The sequence below is a fragment of the Genypterus blacodes genome, unplaced genomic scaffold (assembly GCF_046128005.1).
Source record: "Genypterus blacodes isolate CSIRO-AG114 ecotype Tasmania unplaced genomic scaffold, CSIRO-AGI_Gbla_v1 ptg000015l_1, whole genome shotgun sequence".
Taxonomy (NCBI): domain Eukaryota; kingdom Metazoa; phylum Chordata; class Actinopteri; order Ophidiiformes; family Ophidiidae; genus Genypterus; species Genypterus blacodes.
Genome location: NW_027466829.1, coordinates 4,767,550 through 4,795,064, shown reverse-complemented (window position 1 = coordinate 4,795,064; position 27,515 = coordinate 4,767,550). Strand labels below are relative to the sequence as shown.

General features: G+C 44.8%; 1 protein-coding gene across 4 annotated transcripts in view; it reads right to left on the bottom strand.

Moving 5' to 3' along the window:
• Positions 1-22,544, bottom strand: part of roraa (RAR-related orphan receptor A, paralog a) — a 156,495-nt gene extending 133,951 nt beyond the window's left edge. The window contains exons 1-2 of one of the 4 annotated variants that reach the window (XM_076137203.1): positions 22,428-22,544; positions 21,436-21,853 (exon numbers count right to left, since the gene is read on the bottom strand). In XM_076137203.1, coding sequence (XP_075993318.1) covers positions 21,436-21,589 — 154 coding nt within the window. In that variant the 5' untranslated portion in view covers positions 21,590-21,853; positions 22,428-22,544. The remainder of the gene's footprint in view (positions 1-21,435; positions 21,854-22,427) is intronic. The other 3 variants (XM_076137220.1, XM_076137211.1, XM_076137230.1) reach the window with 3 other exon arrangements.
• Positions 22,545-27,515: the final 4,971 nt, after the last annotated feature.

Sequence of the window (27,515 nt, the reverse complement as noted above, 5' to 3'; positions counted from 1 at the left end):
AATCCCAGGCAGGACAAAGCAACGCTCACACTGATCACACGCTAAAGCCACCAAAAACTGAACAGTGTTTTCGTCCGAGATCAAATTACAACAAATCTGTTTTTTTAATTCTCATTCACTGGTTTTTTTGCTCACACTTCTTACTTACACACACACACACACACACACACAGAGGGCGCGAGAGAGAGAGCGCAACACAGATAGTATCTATGTACACATCCACAAAAACACACACTGTGCCATATGGCGTCGCCTCTGTTCGGAAATGCATCACACTTCCGCGGCTGCCGTGGCTGCGTGACAGACGAGGCTAGAGACCACAACACTTGTCATGATGGATGGCCTTCATATTAAAGATATCAAAGAAACCCCCAAAGAAATACGTTCTAAGTGACATCTCTGCACCACCAAGGGGGGGGGGGAAAGGGGGGACGGTCGTAATAATTGACTTCATATGCAGCCGGGGTGAGATCTGCCGTGCGGCTGACAGCTCTGCAGAGATAGTGGAATTTTTACACGACACTACTCTACTACTATTTCAGCATGCAGCTTCTCTGTGGCAGGCTTGTGTATGTGTGTATTCGAACACGGGGACTCTATATTTTTGCATGTAAGACTAGTTTAGACGGTGATATACAAAGATGTGCGAGTGCGTAATAGGCCGAGACTTCAGACAGCGCTGGAGCGTCGGCTTCAACATTGTTGCTTTTTTAACCGTTTTGTTGGACAGCCTGGTAAGTGTAAACTCTGAGCCAAGTCAAGCAGTGAGAGACTGCCAAAGAAATGTCTGGCAGACAAAATGTTTCTCTCCTGCTGGATGAATCTCTACGGTAGAGGAGTACACCTGAGGCCACGACTGTACCAGAACGGTTGACTTTGACTTTTTTGGGGGTTGCAGTCTCACAGGTGGGACCAAATTAACTGTAATCATACTCCAAACTTCCAAATGAACGCACATCCAGAAAACACAAGCAAATAAAACAGTTGACAGCTACAGCGATGGGGCAAGGTACTGATTCAGCTCAGTTTAATGATTAAGCACCGACTCTCCTTTAGCTTTAAAACATACAGAAGCTACGTGTTAAGGACTTGTCCAGCTGGGTTGCTTGTCTTCTAAAATATTGTCCAGTTGGACAGAAAAACTTTACAGTTTGGGTCCACGACCTTATCGTGTTGAACTTCTGGCTTCAGAGCTTTTGTTCCTCTCGTGTCCCTTGGCTGCACTGTGCCTGTATATTGTCTTACTTTGGTGTATCTGAATTGTTCTGTGTTTTAAGATTACTCCCCGGAGCATCGCAGCATCACAGCCCCACATGGTTAGTTTGGAATTTAAAGGGAGCGCAGATTAATAAATCATAATCCCGAACCCCAGCACTCCTCAGTCACCTTTTTTGTTGTATCTAACACCGCAATTCCCAGCAGACCGGGCACGGAGAGGCGTGTAAGATCCGCGCTGCAGAGGAGAAAGGAAACAAACAGGTGGTGCAAACCTCGGCGGGCCCGGCATCTCTGCACAAAGCCTCCCCGACTCTGCCCTATCAAAGCAGGTTCTGAGACCTTGCTGCAGTTTCCTGGTAGTCCCTCGCTATGCACACTTAGCGGCCTCTGGGAAAAACACTCCAGGTGCTCATTGACTTGCATGAAGGCTGCCTTCAGTTCTCACGCTGGTGCATGTGAAAGACTGATGAGCTGCTATTGATCTCTTGCAGCCGATGCTCTTTTTCTCATCTTCAAAGACAATTATGTAATAAGTGATACAGTACAAAAGGATCTGACCAATTATTTTCACTCGTTATTTATCTAATAAGCCTGCGTGAGAGATTACAGCCAGGGAAACATTTTGCATCCCCTTTTTGGTCCGTGCTGCCAAAAGCAGGAGCGTTGGATTCCGCCTGATACAATGAGCACAGAGTTGGCGGAAAGTGAACGGCTATTACCCACGAGTGCTGCAAGATGCCCGGCGTAAGTGAGATGCCGTTTGCTTTCAAGGACACTTAGGATCCCAAGGTACTTGTTGAAGAGGAGGAATATTATTAACCCCGGTGGCATGAACCCTCCATTTCTTTATATTTCACAGGCAGAGACGTCAAACCATTATATTAGAACATTTCTTTGAATGGTGAAAGCTAATTTGACTTGGGGAAAATTGTTCCGCAAAAGGTCAAAACAATGCCACAACAATGGCGGAAATGGGGCATTTTAAAATAACTAGACAGGGGAGGAAACTTCAGCAATACAAGCTGTTCTTTTTTTCTAGGCCAGTGTGCACGCGGTTGCCATGACTAGACACTTGTCTAAGTAAAAAAAGGTAACAAACTTTTACTATAGAGAATAGCCAGATGAGAGTTGATAGATGCACAACTTGCTTTGAGATTTTTTCGCTATAACGTTCACTTTGGGAAACTTTGTGGAAGACCTTGAAAAATCTCAGATGACAAATTTCTCTTCCCCTCCGTCTAAGTTAAGAAACGAGAGGATCGCTTATCTGAGCAGAGACGCCGAACCTACTGGACTGAAACAGAGGAATATAAATAGAAGGAATGTCCCCGAAATTAAGTTGGTGATGGATGGAACTGGCTAGTACTCACAAGACTACAACTTTTAAGTCCAACTTGCAACCACGAGAGGCTGTAAACCAACCAATGCTCCTGCTGTGCAGAGGGTTCATGATCTGGGTATCACGGATATGATATCCACGGCCAAATTTCTTGCCAATTCCTTGAACTGTTACATTATAAAGTTAGATAAATAATACACAGGAGGTGTACGTTGTAAGGTCCAAAATAGACGGACATCCTCTGGGTACCACGATTTTTGTATCAAACAAACTCGATGAACCCTTAAACTCTGTATGCCTTTCGACGGTTTACATTTGGTGTTTGGAAATCTGCATTTTTCAAGAGCCACAGTATTGGTCAAGGGACGTTTTGACCTGATGGCAGGTCACCATGATAAAAAATCAAATTCCAGCTTATGACCATGGAGACTCTTGACAAACTTAATGACAATCTGGCCTGTTGATGAGTCTCGCTCTGCACCAAAGGAGACCGGCATCGAGATGGACATGGACTCTGCTACAAGAAATGTTTAACCCGTCTGATTTTGTGGTTTAACGTGTGAGGAAAAATCAAATGCAAGACTTGTGTTTCCCCTCACTCCTTGTGTCTTGTGATCTCTAACTGCTTCATTACTTTCACGCGACAGGATTTGGATTCCCGGCAGATATTTAACGTGTCAGATATCTTCTAAGTATCAGTGATGCGTCGGCACGTCTCTCAGCTTGCGTCTTTGAACAGTTCACATGCAGTAATAACACACACAGTGAGCGATCTGGAGCTTGTGTCGTTTGGATCAGGAGTAAATTAGACTAAACCCTTAATATACCCACTCTGCTGATACACTGTCCTTCCATGTAATGAGTCTGTATACCAGATATTGACCCACACATCTATTTTGCATCCAAAAACATCTTATCTTTCATTAATAAACGGGTGATTGATTCTTGCCAGGGAGAATCCATCAAATCATCACTGACTGATACATTAAACACATCATGATGATCAAGATCTCGTTCTTTTGACTAGTTATGTTCCAATAATTCATTTCAATCAAGCCCCAGACAAGGCTCAGCTACAGCAGTACAAAAATATAAACTATAGAAATAATAAAAATGTTGTATGTTTTGGATCACTTTAGGATAAAAAATGGAGTTTTAATAATCGCAAATTGCAAAACAGGTCAAAAGGTTAAAGGTTATCTCTGAAATTTACAAGATGGGAAGCATTATTGATTTCCCCACAAAACACAGATTTTAGTCAGCGCTTTGGGCATCTGTCAAATGTTGCTTTCACACCCTGAGTGAAATGGCTGCGGAAGAGCGAATAGCTGAGCAGGTGTGCTTTTACCCGTCTTGTCCCTGCATAGGACATGGCAGGATGACAATATTCTGTCTGCCATCCTTAGTGACACAAGACTCTGGAGCTCCCCTATAATTAACCCTGGCTGAGCTCCAGCCCAGGTAGAGCAGAAGAGGAGGCCCGCCGACTGCCAGCGCGTCTGGCAGACACCATCCATCCCCCCCCCCCCCTTCTCCCAAAGCTGGAGATGATCCTGCACAGGAGACACTTTGACACTCTCTACCGCACGCACGCCGGACTCAGCAGCGCTTCAGCCAACAAACCCATCTGTGGAAGTCATTATTAGATCACCGCTAAAGACTCAAGCAAGACCCTCAACGCCCCAAACTCTCTTATGTAGATATTTACAACATCGCCTATAGATGACGGGATTATTCCATCAGCCTTTTTGTCCTTTTTTTAAAACAATAAAGCACAGATGGTGAAGCTTTGTGCTGGTCTGCTTAACAAATCTGACATATTTATTAAGATAAATAATCACGAGTATGAGATCCAGCTCCACACAGCTTATAGTGTAATACTTGGAAACGTTTCCACAGCATCCAGAAGTGCTGAGCGGTACTTTTTGCATCAGCATTTCTTAAATGGGCCCATAAGAGCTCTAACGTTCAAGGTATCATCTCAGTCATTGTTGGATAAAGAGAATCCATAAGCCCCTCATTGTTTGCAGTTTGACCAGGTGCTTGGCACATAAACGCTGCGTTCATCTGCCAAAAAGTGTTGGCTCGTGCACAACACTCTAAACATCTCCTCTCGCCCGCTGCTCGCTGAAGCATTTCTGTGAGTGCTCATCCTACCAGGAAACAATATATTCCTATAAAAAAGAGAAATCAATGAGGTGAACGTTCTATATTTACTTTGTCTCAGCTGTGTGAAGGCTTTACGGTGTGTGCAGCCTGCTTATTCTACCTTGCGATGCTGAATATGAACTTGCCGTTAACCTTTTCCTCACAAAAAACAAAAACCCAGAAATCGATTAATATTTAATTTGTCTACAAATTAAACACGGGGGTAACATAAGGGCTTCTCATAATGTTGCAGCCAGTTTTTTTTCAGATTAATTTGGGCTGTTTTTTGCGTTGTATCCAGGCAAACTTCACACCAAAGCTGCCACACCGGCCCTCGCCTCCTCCACTCTGGCTGCACTTTCCTTTCAGAATGATTGATTGGTGAGCGGATGACTGCACAGACCTGCAGCGTAATTCACTTCTTCTTTCATGTTGCTCACACAATCTGCTTTTAAACACTTTAATATTTGCCCACAGAGTATTTTAAACATCCCGTTTAATTAGAGTGGATACGTTTGGTCAGTCTAATTGCCAGACTATTCATCAGGAAGGACGGATAAACTATATAAAAGACTTTCTGGCCTGTAACGCAAATGTTTCTCTTCTTACAAACTCACTATCAAGAGTCCAGTTGTTATTTTCCTAATTAGACTCAAATGTACAGTCATTTAACATCATTAAATTCTCAATTATGGGTTGTCACTTCATAATGGACATAACGAAGTAAAGTAGCTTTCAGTGTGTGTATGTGTGTGTGTGTGTGTGTGTGTGTGTGTGAGTGTCACCAAACTGAAGTGCTACAGAGCCAAAGTGACGTAGAGATTCGTACTTATAAAGCTGGTGCTAATTCTGACGCACTGTAGTTAGGTAGTTATGCAAGTGCTTCACGACTTTCTAACAACCTGCTGGATTTCATCACGCGGGCACTTCAAAATTAATAACCATGAAAATAAACAGCCAGATGCCGCCATCATGCCACTTCAATTCTAAGGGTCTCTAAAGAGAACCAGAGAGTCTGAGTCACCGCTGAGCAAAATATTCAGCATCCTGTCGCAATATTTTACCTTTGTGACGGTGTAAACAATAATTTCGGATTGCTTTACCTCAGCATTCTTGCAAAAATGATCTTTAAAGTCGTACAAACAACTGGAAATGACTGGAAATCTGATATTCCTTCAATAATCTTTCTCTCACCGCAGAGAAATGTTGTAAATGTTAAATGTACTCAAAATAACTCAAAAATCGAGAGAAGAACAAAGAGGGGATTAAACACTGAGCGGTACAAATCCTATTACAAAGTACGTGGCTGAACCTGGACTGTTGTTAAGGGTCAAACGATATCCCAATGTCTGACACGGGGGGTTGAAACTACCCGTTGCTCTGCAAATCAGCTGGGCACAAAATACCCTTCTGTTCCCACTGTCACCTCCTGGTACCTTCACGCTTTGTGGGTATATCTGGGAGGGAGGGGGGGGGAGGAGACGGGGAGGGAGAGGGGGAGGCAGGGGAGAGCCATGAAACCAGGGGGGCTGAGGCCGAGGAGCCTGGATAAATTAGCCAAACCACTTAGGTGATTTCAACTAAAATTAGCAGTCCTGCCTGTGGGCTCCATCAATTCTGAACTTGCTCAAACTCTGACAAGCGTGGGGGGGAACTTTTTCCCCCCTGGCCCCCGGTATCTAGGAGCCCCCCTCCCCTCTGTCTGCCTCTCTCTCTCTCCCTCTCTCCCTCTCTCTCCCATTCCTCCTTACACCCCATCCTCCGTTTTCCCTCCACGTTTCAGGGCTCCAATTAGAGCCCTCAACCACTTCACACGGTTGCAACAGAGGGATCCGGAGATTTATTTGCACCTTTTCTCCTCCGTGTCTGAAGGATTCTCATTCATCAATTTGGGAGGTTTGTTTTTTCAGTTAAAATACTAACTGGATAAATGATATGGTTGGTTATAATTTAAACAAATTATTCCGCTGCTCATCAACCGCAGTGTGATTCATTTTCAATTGTCAAAAATGAGCATCAGGCCGTGCGGTCACAGGTGCTCGGCGTGTCTGTTGACACGTACTGATCTGGTAACCGAGAGACGACATCACCGCAATGAGACCTGGACACAAAGGTTTGAACATTACAAAGCAGTTGTACAAATAAAGGCAACACGGCAACAAGGAATTACATCACCTCTTAGAATTGAGCATTTTTTCTGCAGGATGAAAGGACAATTTCCTCTTTAATCTGGTGACATATGGGCAACACTCATCTACACCTGGCTCCTCCTGGCACCGTGTTCTCCCTCCTAACCTGAACGCTTGACCTGTACAGACAGGTGGCCGCCCCGCACTGAAACATTTACATCACATTTTGTTATTAGCCAGTGTCAATTTTCTGTCCGTTTGGCAATTTCCAAAAATGTATAACTTAATATGCTGGATTCATATTCACACAAAAATGAGCATCTGCTGTGCCTGAAAGTGACAAGAACATTCTGTTTGTTTTGGTGGAAACATTTAGTCATTCATGTTTGTGGCTAATGAGCGAGCACCGAGTCAGCACAGCCGTACGATCGGCTAAATACAGGACATTCGTGTTCGTAGCGCGAACGACAAACCAAACACCCATCAGGGGCTTGCGAAGATTAAGATGAAGACGAAGACGGAAGCATTTCCAAGTCACGCAAACTAAACTGACCTATTCCTTAATCATTTCTAATGATGGCAATGCGAGCCCTTGGGTGCAAACTGAGCCCTCAAGCACAGGCAACACAGAGGGCTGCCGTACAAAACAAAACCGGCAGCCGATTCGTAATTGCAAAACCCTATATTCAAAATCAGCTTTCCCTCATATTACCTTTCCGCCCCCCTCCCCCCCTTCCCCAGCAGACACCGTCAAATTTGTCCAATTAATGGAACTGCTGTTCCAATTAAAATGTCATTTCCAAATGGGGTTTAATTTGAGATGAAAACTGCCTGTGATGTCTAGTTAGTGCGAGTGAATAAAGCACATGTGGAAAAATCAATCCATCCATTTTCTGTACCAATCCTTTCATATTTGGGATAGCCACAAAATGAAGATCAATACATTAAAGTCACCTTGATTTATTGACAAATTCTTCTTAGTCTGGCTGATATTCACTGATACATGATCCGAACGCACGTCAGGTTAAAAACACACTAGAGATGTATGTTCCTTCAAATGAACTCCATGTGATCTCACCTCTTTACAACATCTGTTACTCCTTCCAAGACTTCATGTGAAGCCTGAAAGAGCTTTACATTCAGAGCTTAAATCTATGTCGAGACAAAGCCGAGCAAGACGGGGCCAGTGCAGACGTTTGAACTTTCTAATCATCCAACACAATAACTCATGGATACATGGTCTAACATGCAAATTGGATGACTTTTCCTACATCCCAGGTGACATAACTTATTTGCTCAAACGTTAAATGAATTCCTTTTGCCTCAACCTCCATTTTCTACCGGGCCAAGCCCCGCAAAAAAATATGTATGCCGACAAATGTTCCCCCCCCCCGTCTCTTTTGGGAATGACTAGCGGAGGACATTTCTCTGGGAATATGCGAACATTCTTTATTCGGCATAACTGCTCCGGCAAACCTATTGTTTTGAGTTGACAAGGTGCTCCATGGAAGCACGTCAGCTCTTATATCAAATTCGCCATTCTGACCTTCGCCCTAGTTTCAAGTGTGTGTGTCGGGAGAGAGGGATGGGGGGAAGACGGGGAGAAGTTAAGAGAGAGAGAGGAGATTTCAAAGGACAACTCTTAACTTCCTAAAGGAGTCTCCTGAAAGGGGGGAGACTAGTACGGAGGCGATGAGGAGGGCGACAGGAACATAGTTTGGGGGGCGAAGAGTTGCCAGATAACCAAGATAACTGACCCACCTAACGTACAGTCCATCATAGATTAGACTTCCCTTTGAAAACACTGGCACTTCTTATCTTATATCAATCTGCTCATTTTCCAGGTTCTGCATGTTTCCATAAAGGATTGATAGCCTGTTAAAAGTAAGCAAACTGCTAAGTGGCCTGATTCAGAACGCAGCTGTTAAGTTATGATAAGAATACCGTGTGTACAGTAAAGTATGACTGATGGAGGTCAAATGAAATTCTGCTTTATTTAATGTCGCTCTGGTGCCTGGTTTGGAAAGCGTAAGACAAAATACAGAGCAGAACTTGTCAACGTCTCAGGTCTCAGACCAAACTACAGCACCTTCTAATAAATCATGCTCACTGTTAACAGCTCCTCCTGTTTGGTCTTTATTGGTTATTCCTCTCCTGACAGTGTCTAACATATTCCTTTTGCAGCTTTTCCTCCATATGCCTCCCAGACATCATCAAAAGCCTATTTTTACTTTTTATTTGGGTAAATCGTCAACTTTTATTTGAAAAGTACAACAAATGACAGACGTTTCAGCCCCCGTTGGCGCACCACCGCGCGGGCAGGACAGCAAAGCCATGCAGCCTTGACGAATGCCCGGCCAAGGCGAGCTGGAGGGAAGTGAAAGACGCTCCTCAAACAGACCCGTCAGCTTTCAAAGGAGCAGCCATTAGCGAGCGCTCATCAAGGCGGGAGCAGGGGCCCTTCCGCTCCCCACGGTGAGGAGGAGCGGACGGCGGGCCGCTGCGCCTACGCGGCAGGAGGGAGGCGGAGGAGGGCCGCCGAGATGAGCCCTGGGCCCAGTGGTGTTTCTGAGCAGAGTCAAGCCGCACGTCCCCGGCACGCTCAATTCCCAGCCCAACTGTCACTGCTGGCACTCAATTCAGCCCCTTCAAGCACATAATCTGTGCTCGTATGGCTGTTAAACACCACACACACACACAAACACACGCCCAAGCCCCGCACTCATCACGCGCCACGGTATCATCATGTCGGCCGCGTTCTTTCAATTATTCACCCATTAAAGGATTTGGAAATGGAACCATTTGTCTGCATATGGTATCTTGATCAGCAACAAGGCATCTCCAGGACAATAGATGGTCCGCACATTAAGTAACTGATCACCAGGGTTTAATTAGAGAATATCACCAATCAATACATGGATTTCTGTGTCTATACTGTGTAAGTCTTGCAAGGTAGACGGAGGATCAGCGCTTTCATCCGAGCGAAAACTGCGAAAAGGTCTAAGGTTTAATGTGAGACTGTGCTGTGCCAGAGACGCCTGAGAGTCCCACTCAAGGCTATCTCTCCCAGTAACAGAGCGAGCAAAGTCACATGGGTCCAGGTGAGCGAGAACAAAAAAGAATGGCAGCCTGCTCGATGCTCAGCCGGCTGCTTTAATTGGCTAAAACAAAGTAATTTGAGAGCGGTATGGGGGGCACGAGGGGGTAAATGATGGGACAGAAGGTCATCGCTTCTGTCTCTGGGTGTGTTGGTGCCATCCACAGACACTCCCAGCATGTGCTACAGTTAATATTGAGATCTATTATGCACTAGCCTTTCACCATCTGCTTCACACACTGAGAAACCTGTGCTGCACACCTTGTTATTGAATAAAAAGGGTAATGTTATTCTGCTACACTCTTGTGTCTATATCGCACAATGTGGACCAACGCTTCGATTCAAGAGCATCCTGAGAAACTGGTAGTGATGGAAAAGAGCAAAGAGCAGAATGCTTTAATAGAGGGTATTATTTTTATATATAGTGAAGACGCACAATATTTGTCCCTACGTTAGGGAATCACTGGAAAGTTTGTGTCGTTATTGAACGCATTTGTCCACCAATCAAATGTCAAACCAAATCTCTGATGAAAATCTGTCTATCTGCTATATAGACGGCGTTATCATCTGTATATACTGTGAATATATAATATGCTGATGTGATTTATTATCAATAACACAATGCATCCTCGTGCCAACATTTACTGCTTTGCCAAACACTGCTGCATCCTTTAACTTGTGTGTGAGTCCATACGTTGGTGAGATGTATCCGGGCCTCCACAGCTGAAACAGCTTGTGACAGCTCGTAACAAAGGGTTTGGTTTTCTATCGCAGACATTTCTCCAATACATGACCGCATTTGCCTATGCAGACATGTCAACATGCTGTTAATTTCTGTGTGTGTGTGTAGCTGTGTGTATGTGCGCAATGGAGCGTGTGTGTGTTTGAGTGCGCTCGTTCGTTCGTCTTTGAGCGTGCGTTGGAGCGTGCGGCTATGTGTGTGCGCTTGTGCGAGTTCGTTGAGAAACATGATGCACCTGTGTTAAACAAATGACGCCCCCCCTCCGACTCTCCCTCCCCCCACGTCTGTGTGCGCGTGTGTGTGTGTGTGTGTGTTTCTCCCAGGTGTGTCTGATGCATGGATCATGTGGTGCGCAACGCTCGGGGCCATGTTGGCTCAATCGTCATGGGATCGTCTCCGAATGTGGCCCCCCGGAATTTGCATTGAGTGAAGGAATGGTTCACCTCCTCGCCGCTGCCTTCCGTGTACCTGAGGTGCAGGGGAGGGGCGGAGCTAGACCAACCCCCTGCAGGCAAAATCAGGTGTTATCTGTCTGACCGGAGACAACCCCATCAATCTCTCCACGTCCGCTTTGCCCCGGAATCAAGTCGGCGTAGGGTAATGCATCTACTCTGACGACGCGGAGGCCAGATAAGCCATACGCCATTGCTAAAATATGGATTACGTTGTGGAAACTTCAGATCTTCAAACAATCAGGATCATATCAGAAAGTCGTGCATTAAATCACCGACAACGCAAAACGTACGCAACAACCTTGGTTCAAGATGATTCACATCCGAGCTCCTTTCCTTCGCTGCTGTAGATTGAACACAGCTGAAGTTGGCCGGCATCACACACACACAGACACACAGACACGCACACACGCACACACACACTGAACCTCTCACATGCACGTTTTCCCTTTTTTATGAGACACTCCTCTTGTTCTGTTACACACATTACCTCGCTTCAATCTTTTCCAAGTCTAACTTTTCATATAAATATTTCCTTCCATCATTGCAACAAAAGCACACACTCACGCACACAAACACCGACTGAGGCCCTGTGCAGATGGAGATATGACGGCGTTTGTTTGAAATCCAGAGCATTCCATACAATTAATCTGTAATAACATGAACAAACGTCTCCTCCTTCATTCCTGCACATTGAGAACACACACACACATTAATCAGCAGTCTGTTTCACTTCTATCCTCCTCCAAATGCAGCAGCAAACGCTCTTTACTCAGATGATTTCAGTTCTGGCATCTTTTCACCATCGCTCGCTCAGTCAGGATCTGATCTCCAGGTTCTGTGGTTTGGGAGCTTTAAGGCCGCTGTGGGCCAAGCTGCAGCCTCGTATTCTCCTTCAAGCCATTGCAAATGTTCCTACACCTGAGAATAAAGTTGGCTGGTCTTTTGTCATGCAGAGCCCCGAGCCTGGGAACAAACCCACCCGAGGATCTTCAGCTGGCAGAGTTAGCATCTGTTAAACCTTTGCAAAAAAAATGATTTGGGAATCGGAGATTTATTTGTAAGTTTCTCTGCGGGACAGACGTTCTTCCTCATCTTTACGGGGCTGAAACCCGAGGTCAACCGCGGAGATGCAGACGAGAGAGCGAAAGGGGAAGAGAAAGGAGGGGGGAGGGAGAAACCTCTCTGCTGACACCTGCTCCGTCTGATCATCCGATCTGTATATGATGGCTGGGAGTTTGAAAGGCACTTTGTCCAATTAGAAGTGTGCAGCAAATTTCCACCTGCCCCTGACAGAGATGAAGTGGCTCTTTCAGAAGACACTGTGGCACCGAGCCAGCACACAGAGCCCAAACACCGCAAGTGGAGCAAGCAGAAATTAATGAGCATCACAACCCATACATGTTTAACACAAGATGACACCGGGCGAATACTCCTCCGCTAAGCTGCTTCATCCTGTAGAATCGCCCAAATGACAACAAATACACTCAGAAAAGAGAATAAAGTGATGTTAAAAGACAAAAAGTAGTCCCAAAAGTTCTGTCCTGATTGTTTGTTTGTTTCTACAACTCAATTACATCTTAAAAACTACTGCAGGATGACGACTTTCGGATTTATAACTTTATCATGAACTGTAAACGAGCCACTGAGCGTGAAAAGCAGCTGTAAGAAGAAGATCTGTCATTTTCCGAGACATTTTCCAATTAACAGAGCCTGAATACAACAAGAACTGTCCCTTTAGTCACCGTGCATCGGCTCTATACCCTTCAGTTCCCTCTAATATCAGAATACAATGCATGAGGATATTACGCAACAATCAACACCATCAACCAAAGCCCAGTGTCTTCCTATTTCTGTGGCGTCTATTTCTGTCTGTCACGTAAAAATAGGCTTTTAACAACCCAGCGTGGCGTTAATTATTGGCTCTGAAGCACTGCATTAGTAAAATAAAGCAGGGAGTATTGATTGATCAGACAGATGATATTCGTCAGTGACTAAGAGCGAGATTCTCGTGCTCGACACGGGCCAAGAGTGACTCCGTCTTTCAGTCACTGCCAGAGAGCAGCACGGCGGCGTTGTGAGCATTGATTGAGCCCCGGCGCGGCGCACTCTGTCTTAGTGCGACTCCAGAAGCAATCAATCCACACACGGCGCACAAAGATCCAAATATTCATTAGTGACTTATTCACATTCAAAAGCGCCGTCGTGGAAGCAAACAAAAGAACAGGAATCGTCTTTGACGGGCGCGTCATGATTACGATTGCCAACACAAACAAGTGCGATCATCTGTTATTCTACCAGTAAAAAGACTTGTGTTTATTGTTGCCGTCTGTCAGATGAGGAAATATGAATGAGGAACAAGATCATTTAGTGAAGATTAAAGTGCGGCAGACAGAACGCCACGCCATGAAAAGCATACAAATCAGTTTCTCTATTATTCAAGCCACGACACTTCTCTCACATATTCATGGAGTCAAAATAAAGTCAGTCTAGACCACAAGGTGAAGAATGGAAAGGGAGCAGGCGGTCCACTGTCCCTATCTAAGAGAGAGAGAGAGAGAGAGAGAGAGAGAGAGAGAGAGAGAGAGAGAGAGACAGAGACAGAGACAGAGACAGAGAGACAACGAGAGAGAGAGAGAGAGAGAGCGACAAAGACAGAGACAGGGTGGAGAGAAGACAGAGACAGAGAGAGACAGAGAAAGAGAGACAGTGAGAGAGAGAGAGAGAGAGAGGGGGGGGAGAGAGAGAGAGAGAGAGAGAGAGAGAGAGAGAGAGACACACACAGAGACAGATACGGAGAGAAAGACAAAGACAGAGAGACAGAGAGACAGAGAAAGAGCGAGAGAGAGAGAGAGCGACAGAGAGAGAGAGAGAGAGAGAGAGTGAGAGAGAGAGCAAGAGTAAGAGTGAGACAGAGTGAGAGTGAAACAGAGACAGAGACAGAGACAGAGACAGAGAGTGAGAGTGTAAGACTGAGAGAGAGTGTAAGACTGAGAGAGAGTGAGAGAGAGAGAGAGAGAGAGAGAGAGAGAGAGAGAGAGAGAGAGAGAGAGAGAGAGAGAGAGAGAGAGAGAGAGAGGGAGAGAGAGAGAGATGGGCTCTCATGTTAATAATTATTTGGTTCTGCACTCTAAAAAATTCTGTCCCACCACACCAGATTTTAATCAAACGCTGAAAATAGTAGCTGATTGTAATCGGCACTCAGAAGTCACCAGGGGTGTTTGAAGAGCCCGTCAAGCCTGAGAGTGGAGCTAATTCGATTAAGTGGCGGCAGTACCTGGAGGGGACGGATCTGTATCGCTCCCTTTTTTATTTATGAGATTAGGTCGCGCTTGTTATTCCAATATAAATAATCAAGCCAAGAGAAATGACACTGATTTTTCAAGTCGTCTTATCTTCCCACGTCTCCAAAAAGTTCCCTTTTTTTCTTGTTTATTCCAGGTGACAAACTTTGTTAAGTAATACTTTGGCAGTATCGACTGAGCATAAACTAACAATGAGGAGGAGGAGGAAGAGTAGGAGGATAGGGTAAATATTATCCTCCACAACTCCACGCTGCAGAACTCGACAGGATAACACGTTGACTCTTGTGCCTGCCTCTCCTTTTTTGCGTTTACGTGGCTCGTCTGGAGAGCATTTCCATTTTCATCTCTCCGACGTCCCTGGCAACCACCACTCAGCCGTCCTTAAAGCCGGGGGCCACTACGAGGGCCATTTACCCCACGGAGAGCAAGATGAATGCAGGTTAAGAGGCTTTTAAGGTGAGCTCTTTGAATAACGCACTTCAGTCTGCACAATGTTGCGGCTGCTGCAGATTCTCCCCTTATTTTTTTTGTCTCGTGTTGGACTCAAATCTGCACACGAAAAAGGCTGCGAATTACACAGGCGACTCCAGCTCGGGAGGACTTTGTCAGAATGATCCTGTGGGTCAAAGTTCACGATGGAGCGCTGAGTTTCTCCACCTCAGGAGCTGGAGCGGTCAAAGCTTTGGCCCTACATGTGACGAGAATTCCTCAGAGTGATCCCTTAGACCCTTTGCGCCGCCTCCTCTCCCTCCAGGCCTCTTCGAAAGTGGGCCCCCGTTTCATATCAGAGGCAGCGCGGAGCCAAGCGGCACCAGCACTCAGGTCACAGTGTACCGCATTAAATTTAGACGCCTTTAACACTCTCCAATAATGCATCTGGAGTATTTCCGGTCATTACTATTCAGACTTTTTTATCGAAGATACAAACTTCTCTAAATGGGCCATAGATCTGAGCGATCGTTCATCACTGGAGATTTCACATCAAATCTGGTATCTGTCATCAGCCGAAATGTCCTCGCCAGCCCCAGTTAAACCACTGGTGGTTCAAACTCCAAAATATACCGTCCCCACAGAGGCAAACTTTCAGATTTGGTCTAGGTTATGGATGATGTGTCGAAACTTTTTTCCTCATGAATCTAGCCTGTCAGGGCCGGCTGTACATCGCTAATAAATACCCAATAAACCTCAAAGTGACTGAAAGAATCCACAAATTTCAATGACGGAAGACTTACAGCGGTGTTTCTTAATGTTTTGACGCCTGTGACACATTTTTTTTACTGCCATTCAGTTTAAGTTTAGGTTTTCAAAAAATGCGATCAGCCACTGCGAGCGAATAAAACTCCACCAAGTGCTCCTCGCTCTTTAAAAGCACGTAGACAAAATGCAGTCACCACCACCGTTATGATGCTGCGAAACGGCCATTAACTGGCAGCATGGGCATCTCCGCTACGCAATAAGAGCTCCCTAGAATCGTCCCTTAGCTCAACATAGCAGCCCTCACTTCCTGTTAAATGCATGTCGCTCATATGACAGTAATACTTTGATGGTATGTGAGCACCCAGATTTTTTTATTTTTGGGCAATTTGGAAAAATGTGTGTGATATTTGCAGATTCCATCCCTAAAGCCCCAGATTGTGTAGCTGCTGTGTGACAACGTTGTGTACTTGTGCATCCATCGTAAGTCCTGCACTGATGAAAAGCACATGGGTGTAAATAAGACAAACTTTGGTAAGTAAAGGGGTCTTTTGCATGATAGTAGGACAGTGTACGAGATGGAGACATACATACATTACAGATACAGTACGTATACGCAGTAGATCTAAATCAGTATGGATGTTTGTGTGCGATATCTGAGGCTACAGGCCCATGCAGATGTTTCAGCTTACTGATAATCATGGCCAGAGTGCTGAACTCATTCTCAAAGTGAAGACAATAGTACGCCTGATACACATATTAGTGTACTAGCAACGTCCTGTGAGTGTGTAAACCACCACAGGCTGTGAAGGACCAACATGTGCGAGTGTGTGACAAAGCTGTTTCCTATCATAAACTCCACAGGGGGTGGTTTTGTGGTACAACACACTGCTCAAGATGTACTCCACACAATCACTGGGTATTATTTGTAATTCGTCAATACAGGGACGATTTTAAACTAAAATTAAACAAAACAAGTCGGCTGTTAGCGCCCCCTACAGGTCACACAGCCGCTTCCACACAACCGTACAGAAGCGATCGTCCTCTCAGTGTCCTGCTCGTGCTACAGGCTGCTGGTCTGCTGCTCAAGATCATCTGCACTTTGAATTTGAAGTCCCGCAGAATCTTCTCTGAGGTCTGATGCGTCGCTACATGAGGCAGGAAACTGGGCCAGGACTTGATCTGACTTTTTGGATATTAATGGGAGTTTAAAAATAAATTTGAGCCTTTTCTACATCAACTACAAAACTCGGAGAAACAGTTGATTGATATCCGAATTTTTAAACAAAGGCTCTTTGTGTTTCACTGAACTAGTTGAACGAGTCAAACTATCTAATTCTGTCTAGGTTTTCGGTTTTCGGTTTTCAGTTTTGCGGGACATATTAACAGCCGCCACTCGTCAATCTGCTCAAGGGCACAACAGAAAAGGTGTTTTTCATTTTGTTGGACTCAAACCTTAATAGGCAATCTGTAATAAATTTACAAGGTCATTCAAAATCCACTTGCAATGGATTTAGAGTGATATATTTTTTACTTATTCTCAAAATAAAATTGGACTTTAAATCCCATTTTGTTATTTTGTCCGATTCTTTTATTTCTTTGTCCTGGAGCTACAAACAGCTCATGTGCTCTTGAATCTGACATTCACGTCTCCATCCTCTTCTCCATACTTAAGATACTTCAAATGTGACCTTTGACCCCCACAAGAACAGCAGACCTGTTTTTAAAAGGCAGCGGTGCCACAGTCTAATATCGGGCCAGATGCCAGTCTTTGTCAACATCTCCGCTTTTATGAGAGAAATGTTGTTTATCTCCTTTAAAATTAGTCATATTTCAGGATGCCATGCAGAAAAGATCAAAATACTTAGAGTGAGTGAATATTTATATCGGAATAAATTACTCAGCCTTGCATCTAAAAAGGCAAATTGTAAACATTGCATTTTACAAAGCAGCTCTTGGCCCTCACACTCACCCAGCGCAAAGTAATCTTGTATCAACACCAGACGTGATGATATTTTCACCTCAACCACGTTTAAGAATTTGATACATAAAGAGAAGTGAAACGTGATATTATGTTTCAGGCAAGCAGAAATAAAGAGACCACTAAAGGAGTTCCTCTACCCGGATCTGCCCAGGCTGAGAGCTGAGCCGTGCCTGTTCCTGCACCTCCACGCTCTCCAGCAGGCAGCGGGCCCTAATTCATTGAATGTGAGAATGCCACAGCCTGCCTAATGTTGCCGTCCAGCTGAGTGCAGTGTGAGCCGCGCGCCAACTGCAGGGTTTTGGAGATTTAGTGTAAAACTCCTGTTTGAAAGCCTCAGCGTCCCCTGCACCTCATCTGTCTCGTGTCAACAGCAACTAAATAAATGCTGCCACTCTAGCCGAGAGCTCTGGTTTCACTGCCCAAAAATAAAACGGCCGGACTTAAGTCTCACTATGTGTTGATTAACAGAGGGCTGAATGTTTTTGCGCCGCGCTTCTTTGCCTTGGGTGAACTGCTGCGGCTGTAATGTGTGAATCCAACACATTTAGGTTCCGGTCAGCTGAATGGAAACGCTGTTATAACCACTTTTATGTTGTTGCCTATAACTTTTGAACAGAAACGAAAGTCTTTTCATCCAACCCTGCGATTGGCTTAGATTTGATCCAGTTGTAATGTTGACGTGCTGTGACAGCCTCCACTTTATTTCCCTTCACCTGGTGACAACTTTGACAACGAACGCAACATAACAGGATTTGCCGACATATGCTAAGGATAACCAGTTTCACCTCTTTCTTCCTAATGAGGGAAAATTATGTTGCGATGACTCATTGCGACGGTGATCAAGCGTTGTTACAGCCTCAGAATAAGAGGATGACTGTCACTCAGCACTCCGTCTGTTCCTACACTTCAATGCGATGACAAACACTTTCACACAGGTGAACAAAAAGGATACAAGACACCGGGGCTCTTATCTGATCCGCCGCCTCAGACTTTCAATGGCGAGAGTTCCAACGAGCCTCTCCAGAGACCATCACCTTACATAACCGCCATTAATATAGATTGCTTCCAAAGTTACCCAACGTGTGATCTCGCAATATGAAAACAACACTTTCTTATTTCACGTAATGATACCCGCAGCGCTCTCCAAGGCCCGTTCTTCCCTGACCCACCCGAGTCTCGCCGCGCCGCTTCTGCTGAAGTAAGCCCTTTCTGCTCGAAAAGGTATTAGCACTCAGGGTTAAAACGGTAAACGCTCGGCACGCAGGGTAAGAAATGTGCATCCTCAGAAAGTCTAATAGAGCAGGTGTAAGGCAGGAAACTGCACTTGAGGAAGCGTCTGTGTTATGACGCTGGTTTCTGTGGCCGTCCTGGAAAGCCACAGTCTGAACACAGCGCTGTAATCCTGCTTTACAAGTCCAGAACACTGTGAGCTATAAACTCTTTTTATTGTTTTATTTTTTAAGTGATCCTAGACTGTGTGACCGCAACGAACCAATATGTAACTGCTGCTTAATAAAAATTTAAGAGCAACGTGTTCTCCGCTCTCCTGCACTATAACCGTCCACTTTACTGATTTTTTTTAAATAATCTGCTTTATAATACACGTAGAATTATAAATATATATGAAATGTATAAAGAAACTATTCAAGGAGTGCTTCTCGGATCAGAGGAGAGAAAAGTATCAAATCGAGGGCTCCTGATGTGCAACCGTATCAAAGATGAAAGGGAGCGTAACCCCTCCCCCGCGCCAAAATCAAAGCTGACATTGTTACGTCAATATTTAACAACATAAAAGGACAGTGGCAAAACTGGTAATTACTGAATGGTGCTATATACCTGGACATCAAAGGACGGCCAACGATTCTGATGATAAGGTAATAAAAACTTAATTGCCTGTTCTCACAATAGCCTTATGAGACTCAGGGCCTGGAACAGAGCCTGGTACTCTGGGTCATAGACCAGACTAGAGGCCGGCCTTAACTAAACTAGCGCCACCTTCAATAAAAGACCTCTCACAACTTTTCTGCATGATCTCACACACAGGCACACACACATTCACGCTGGTAGGTAAATGGAAAGAAGAAGTTTTGGGCGCAGGGAGACTGGTGTAAAGCTGCAGAGCCTGTCTGTCCCAGTGAACATGTGTTTTTTTTTTGTTTTTTTTTCAGCCACTCAGCATTACATAACGGAGCAAAGGCGTTCTTTTTCCTGCCTTTCTCTTTCCCAGACACACTTTAATCCTGTGCATAAAGGGTGGGGTGAATGTGGGTCAGCAGGTTAGGAGTGTCTCAAAGTCAGACTTGTGAAAGGGAAAAAAAAAGGAAGAGAGAGAGAGAAATCAATCTAGGGAAGTCAAACCAACTCCACTACCTGCCTTCACTCTGCTATTGCATAAGTGCTTAGCCTGTGTGTGTGTGTGTGTGTGTGTGTGTGTGTGTGTGTGTGTGTGTGTGTGTGTGTGTGTGTGTGTGTGTGTGTGTGTGTGTGTGTGTGTGTGCCAGCCCACAAAGTCACACAGTTTCCCCTGTAGCCTGGTGTAAATATTAAAGCCGGGGCGCAGTGATTTATAAATTAAACAATGGATCCTGGGGAGGGTGTGTATGCGTGTGTGTCTGTGTGTGTGTGTGTTTGTGTGGGTGAACTCCTGTTTGAAGAGGAAGAAGAAGAAGAGGAGGAGGAAGATTTGGCGGTGGTGATTTCTGCTCACACTTGCAGCGCCTCTGTTTATGGCTAAACCTGTTACATAACCAGCTTACATTCCACATTCGCCATATCACTCTCTAAATATACCCTTTGCACACAGAGGGGGGAGGGGGGTACACACACACACACACACACAGACACACACTCCCGTGCAACGTATTAATTGTCATAAATATTTTTTTTGAAATGGGAATCGAGCACACAGAGAGAGAAATCACTATTTCATTGAAGTTGGATCAGGCTGAGCAGGAGACAGAGGGGGGTGTGGTTACATACTGTCTGTACTGTACAACATGGACGGGACGTGGACAGATCGTGTACACACGTACACACACACACACACACACAAGTCCTCATCACATCATCACATTTTGACGGGCTGATTGATCTTTTACCCCCCGAATCTAATCATGTGTGTATCGATGGGTTTAATTCCCCCCAAAAAAAGCCACGCAGCGCCTCCGTGCAGCGCTCCCCACAGAGCTTCCAGAGCTTCCACAGAGCTGCTCAAAACACATTCCAGCTGCCGGGGCGTCTTTTTGCACACCAGAGCAGCCCCCGAATGTAGAGAGCTGGATCTGTGAAGGATCCCCAGCCAGACGGCGCTGTGAGAGGGGGGAAAGGCAGAGGGCACGTCCCCGTATGAGGACAACGGGACTAATCGATGAACTAAGCCCCGCAGTTTCCCTCCCCGGCACAAAAAAAAAAAAGTTCACTTCTGACACTTTGACAATATCGCGTTTGCGTGCGCATGTTGGCCTGTTTTGACACGAAACGAAGCGCTTGTTCATCAGTTTGCGTCGCTCGGTAATTGATTTCTCCTACAGCGGGAGCAAATGTGACATGTGTGCCCGGATCTCCCCCCGATGATTCGAGCTGTCAGTGGAGCCCGAACGCCGGCAGCAGCAGCACGCCGAGGCGCCGATCACAACAAGCCGAGCGAGCGGCCAAAAGCAGCGATGTGGCTCCGGTTGAAAGAAGCGACGTCCCCGCGCGCGGCTGGATCGAGACAGTGTGCAGTTATTTACGGGGGAAGCGATTTGATTCATTTAGAAGTTTGACAAAAATGCCTCGACCTAACATTATTTCCCCTCCGCTTAAAATGACAAATGTGTCCCGCTTACCTCTGTTGGTGCTTGAGCAGGTTTGCCTTCGAACCGGGGCTGGATGGTCCGCTTTCCGGAGCGTCTCCAGGTTTACCGGGGTTTCCCTGACCGGGGTAGCCGGCTCCGAGGCGCTGTTGCCCGGGTCGCTCGCTGGATCTGGCGGGGACTCCATGTTGAATTTCAGATTTACTCTTTAACTATCGCTAGTACTTAAAACTAATTCTTGGCGATCAGCGAGCTCCGGCACTGCGTCTTGCCATCTAATTTAGAGTAGAAGTAAGAAATGAGAAATGCGAGTGTGTCTGGAGGAGGGTGTGTAGGTCTGATTGTCCACTAGCAGCGCTGTTGAGAGCTCCAGTCATGCACACTGGGAAGGGAGAGGTTGTCAATTGCCGAAGAATGGATGCAGGCCTGAGAGTGATCCATACCACCGACCCTGTGCAAGGAGAAAACGAGCGAGATTACAGTTTTTATTACTATGAATTACGTTTTCTTGATAGCTGGACAAGTTAATTATAGCGGCCACAAGCTGTTGTTGAAAGTGAAACAGATAAATTGCCCAGTGAGCTCAAAATACAGGGAATATTATAAGCAATTACAAAATGAGCACATTCCAAGCAATTTTCTTTTAAATCAAATTGATTAAGCAAAACAATTTCTGTTGATTTAATCTCAAACTGCTCTTCTCTCCCAGCGCTGTGTGTGTGTGTGTGTGTGTGTGTGTGTGTGTGTGTGTGTGTGTGTGTGTGTGTGTTCATGTTCATCTTAACAAATCAAAATCATCTCCAGTCACGATCTCTGTGCCGGAAAAGGAAGGAGGTTACATGGAGGGTTAGTTTTCCTTTTCCTAAAGAAATTATACTTTAATTTTAAAGAGTCAAAACACGAATAGCAGCAGATCATCATCATGATCATCATCATGATCATCATCATCATCAGTCCTGTGGGAGGAGCGGGCTGCATTCTGATAGTCTGCATGCAGAGTAATTGTGTTCACTGGGGAGAATCACCTGAACGCGTCTCTGCTCTGCCTAATAAAAGTGGAGATTGACGTGACTTTGGAGCACATCCGCCTTCTCAAGCTGCGGCGCGTCACGGCATCAAAAGTCGCTGTGGCAACCGGCAGCCTCGCGCCGGCTTGTTGCACGGCAATTACAAACGCCATGCTGTCTGCATGTGATCAGCGCGCGGGGCTGCGGGCGGAACCCCGCCCCCCTCCAGGACGCTGCACGTGGACTTTGACATGGCCCTGCCCCCCCTCTTCCCCCGCCCCTCCCCCTCATAGCCTGAGAGCATAGAGTCACAACACTTCCAGTAATAATCAGCATCAATGTCCTCTTGTAAACTTCCCCATAAAGACTCACAGTGTCTGAGTGCTGCACAGTGACAGAATTATGACTAAAATGCTTTGTGATATTTATGTAATTATGGTGTTTTTCCTGAATTCCAAATACTGTATTACAAGATTAAAAGGCTTTTTTGCAGCGTGTCTTTAAAACTAACACTGATTTTAAAATGAGGGATTAAGTGTTTAAAGGGCATTTGCTGTTATGGCGAGGTATAAAACTGAATTCTTTACTACTGTCCGCCTGGGGATTCGTAGCAGTAAAGCTGAGATTGACATGCAGAATGGCATTAATAAAGGGATGCTGGGGTTAACTGAACATCATGTATAACCAATAATAATAATAAAGCTGCAGAACCGGACTGCAAAATTCCTGTGAATTGACGGTGGTAATTTACAGCTATGATGTCCTTCGTCTCGTCCTTAATTTAGTTCCGATCTGATGTCCTCTGCCTCAGTGGCACATTTGTAATTTCGCAGGTAAAGTAAAAATGGGATTGCAGTCACAAGTGAGCTGCACCCGCGTTTGTGATCTGTAATCTATCTTGACCTCTCGTTTGTTTGTTTGCTATCTTGCAGAATAATCATTTCAATTCGATTCGACCCAGGCTAGAATTTATTTTGTCTATATTTAAATGTGGCACATTTTCTGAATATGAAGGTGAATTTAGAACACAGGGAGAGTTTCAGAGGGAAGTGCGAGGCAGACAGAAGGTCATTTTCACACTTTGGTTTAAAAAAAGCGCCTGGTAGTGTTACACTGGTATTGTTACCTTGTTAATTAAATGAATTGATGAGCATAAGCAAGTGTGTGAGGAAAACTCAAAAGCAACATAAACATAACAAAGTGAGATATTTTGTTTGAAATTCGAAACACTTACATTTGCAGTGTCCACAGGCACTCTGTCAATATAAATACTCTTTGCAGTGTTCATTACATTTAACTCCCTAACAGAAGCGTGATAAAACTTCTGGAGCTCCGTTGCACTGAGGCCAGACATTTTGACACAATGCCAAAAGGAATCTCTCACTGCCAAGAGAAGAGGCCAAGTTTGGTTCCTTCTGCTCAGCGTCAGCTCCTCCAAATTTCACTGACCCCCTGACCCACTGCAATCTGACCGTGTGAACCTTAACGCTGACATTCCTCTCCTGTTGCATGTGCGGCAGCTGAGCCGGGAAACTTGGACTTGATATAGACAGCGGGACGAATCATTTAACCGTGAAATATACACACAAAAACAACATATGTCAAATATAGACATAGACAGGAATGCACCCAATATACACAAACCAAAATAATCTCCATGTATGTGTATTACATTAAAATAAGATAATAATAACTCCATTACATTATGTGGAAAAAATTACGTTTTTTTGCAATGTCAAAATATATTGCAATACGTGACAACAGCCACACACACACACACACACACAGCACACTGCCCTGTGTTTAAACCAAAAGGACGGAAGGACAAGTTTGATGCCGCTGGTTTAATTTTTGAGTTAAAATGAATTATGCTGCTGTCACCGCGTTGAGCAGGGGAAGGATGTGGTGGACGTGAAGCGCGTAGAGTAAGCATGCCTGCCCGTGTTTAAAAATGATTGATTAAGCTGACACCAGCTCAGGGGTGCAACACCGCTCTATTTTTCTCCCTCATTATGTAAGGCTATATTTCAAATCAGGAGTGCACTGGAGGAAGACACCAGAGACACCAGACAGGACACCCTTCAAATACAAAAGTTTATCAGACAAACAGCCAAGGAGACTGATGACTTTCCCCTCTAATCTTGTCTTGGGTGTTGCCATTGAAACAAAGAGGGAATGTGTTTTGGTAAAGGACAGGACGATCTCGACACAAAGAAGAAGAAGAAGAAGAAGAAGAAGGAAACGTTTGACAATTTTCAACACGTGCACAGAATTCCCAGAATTTACAGGGAATATTTTAGGATATATTTCTCTGTTATCACACAGATCCTATATAGTTACTTTACTTTTACATTTTTCATCTATTCATTTATGAGATTAAATTAAGTAGCCTATTAATTAGCCTGTTTTATAGCTTGCCTGTATTTTTTGCATGTTTTTTGTGCGTAAAGGTCTTACTAAACACATCGCAGAAGCAGAGCAACGCTAAAAAAAAAATGTATACACATTAAAAATCAAAATACTGGTAAAACCCCACACTTTTTTCAATAAATGAAAATGAAATTTTTTTACTTTTATATCAATAACTTTCCAGAGGAGTCATATTTCACCCTAGAAACAATGTGTGCTCCAATTGCTCCTGTCTGAATTGGTACCAAATTTGAGCAATGTAGGCCAATGGGAAGCTATATTAAATTTTGTTTTATGACAGTGTGGTCATTTTCTGAGGGGTTTGTGGTGAATACTCCTCGGGAAGGCTAAAATGTGTTTTATGATTCATATTTTTTACCAAATGAATGTGGAAAACCTGCATTTTTACCTTCATTTCCAAAATGGAGTTGTCGTTTGCTCCCTTGACTGGCTTTACCGAGGCACGACCTCTGACCCGCTGACCCTTGCTGCAAACAGGATGTCAATCGAAAGCTTAGAAGCTCTACTATTGGATGAAACCAACTTCGTTCAAGTCAGTGCGGGACTGAGTAATATTCATGGGAAGTGATTGATCAGTCTTTCTGTCTGTCAGCTGTGGCTCAGCCATATCTTGGATCTTAACTCCTCTTCTGATTACAGTTTCCGGACATTACAAGCTTCAAAATAACAGTAAGTGTGCAAATGTATCTTACCCTATCTTGCTGGTGTCATGTTATCAAAGTTTAAACGCTGCTGTGTTGGCTGTTGCTGTTGTTGCCTTGTCTGGTCAGCTTCTGTTGAATTGTTTGATGCTAAACGCTACTTAGCTTGTTTGGCTAGGTTGCTGTTGTGAAATGTCAAACACTTTTATGGCTGTTTGTTTGGAAGTTGGTGTGTGTGTGTGTGTTGATATAGAGTGTGTAAGAGGTGGTTATTTACCACAGGAGCACGGCAGGTAGAAGCTTGAAACTTCTGCTGTGTGTGTGTGTAGCTTTATTCTGCTCATTTTGAAGGAGTTGTTTCCATGTTAGAGTGGCTCACTTGCGTCATAGGTCTGATTGTCTGGCTTGAGTCTGTACTGTCCTACCTGCTGGCGGCGCTGCCTTACCAAAACATCACTTTAGTATTCTCCCCTGGACTTTAAAAATAAGAAAGCAGTGACTATTTTTAAAACAGCTGTGACAATGTTCGTAAAATTGACAACAAAGCCCTTTTCCAAGATTAAATCTCTACCACCGGCTGTGCTTATATTGTATCTGATCTATGTTTAAAAACAAACAAACAGGGGTAACGTATGGATCCTCAGACGGATGCCCTTTTTGATCCTCCATATTGTTTCATATCTTTAAAAAAAAGATCAGACACCCGAACCGAAGCCGGGCAAACACACAGCGCAGCACAAATGGGTCCTTGCTCGCCTGTGCAGCACAGAGCAGCAGAGTGTAATGAAAGAGACATATTAATGGCCTCTCACTTATTCATGCGTAGGAAATGAAGAGGCACACTCGCATTCCCAAGCAGTTGACAGAATAAAGAGACAACATTGGGGAAATTATTGTATTTATGATTCCACGCTGACAGATGAAGGCGTCAGGAGGGAGGAAGAGTGACACGTTCCCGACAGTTCAAAGGGTTAAATGATGTGATGTATGGCAACATGCTCGGGCACGGGGGCAATACGCTCTCATACGCCCTCTTCTTAACAACCGCTGCTCTATGAGGTGACAGAGGAGTCGTTTCTTTTATTTCACCATAGGAATATTAAACTTATTACTCTGGGATGTACACGTGAAGCTGTAGTGTTGCTTTAGGCGTGCAGACTCTTCATCCACTAGCGCCACCTGGCAGCAGCTTGACCAAAGCAAAAATGACTGAGGTTGCTCAGAAATACATTCTGTATGTAAAGCAGGCATAATAAATGATGTGTGCATTGATCTGGAAGCATTTTATAATTGAAGGCGCCTTATGTTTTATTTAATTATTGTAGGAAATAGGAGTGTGTGGCTCACATCAAAGGCTGCCGATCTACAAAGTAATGCGATTCACTGTTTGAAGCCGGAACGTTCAGTGATGACATCGCCGGGATACCTTGATAGGACTCTTATGCTGAGGCGACGTCTTACCCTCATACTGTAACGTCAACAGCTGATCACAGGCAGCCACAGTTGTCACACGTCGCTCATCCATCCTCACAACCAGGCGTTTAGTTTTCCATTACAGATAAATGCGTTTATTAGATTGATATCATATCTGTGTGCAGTAAATGTGTTATCCAAACAGACTCTGAGCTGAGGGAAATAAATCCCTACAATAGTGAAGAGATAAAGGTTGGCAGGTTGGAGTGAACTCCCTTTCTGTCAGAGGCGGAATTGACTCATGGCATGTGCGTAGAGTTCATATGACTTGGGACCGGAGTGATTTTCTCAGTTGAAAATCAGGAGGTGAAAAATGGCGTGGTTATTTGTGCCTGACAGAAGTTAAGAGCTTTTCCCAGAGGCCCCCCCCGCCGCCTCCCCGCTGACCGCCAGGCAGCCTTCTCCTCCGGTATCCACTCACCTTGTGCGATCACACTTCCCCACCGGCTGCCGGGATGGCACATCCTGTGACTCTGCAGCAGCCGCCGTGCCGACCAGCTCCGTGTGCAATAAGCATAAAAACGGGTTATGTGTGTTTGTGTGTTTACGTGTCTGTGAGGGT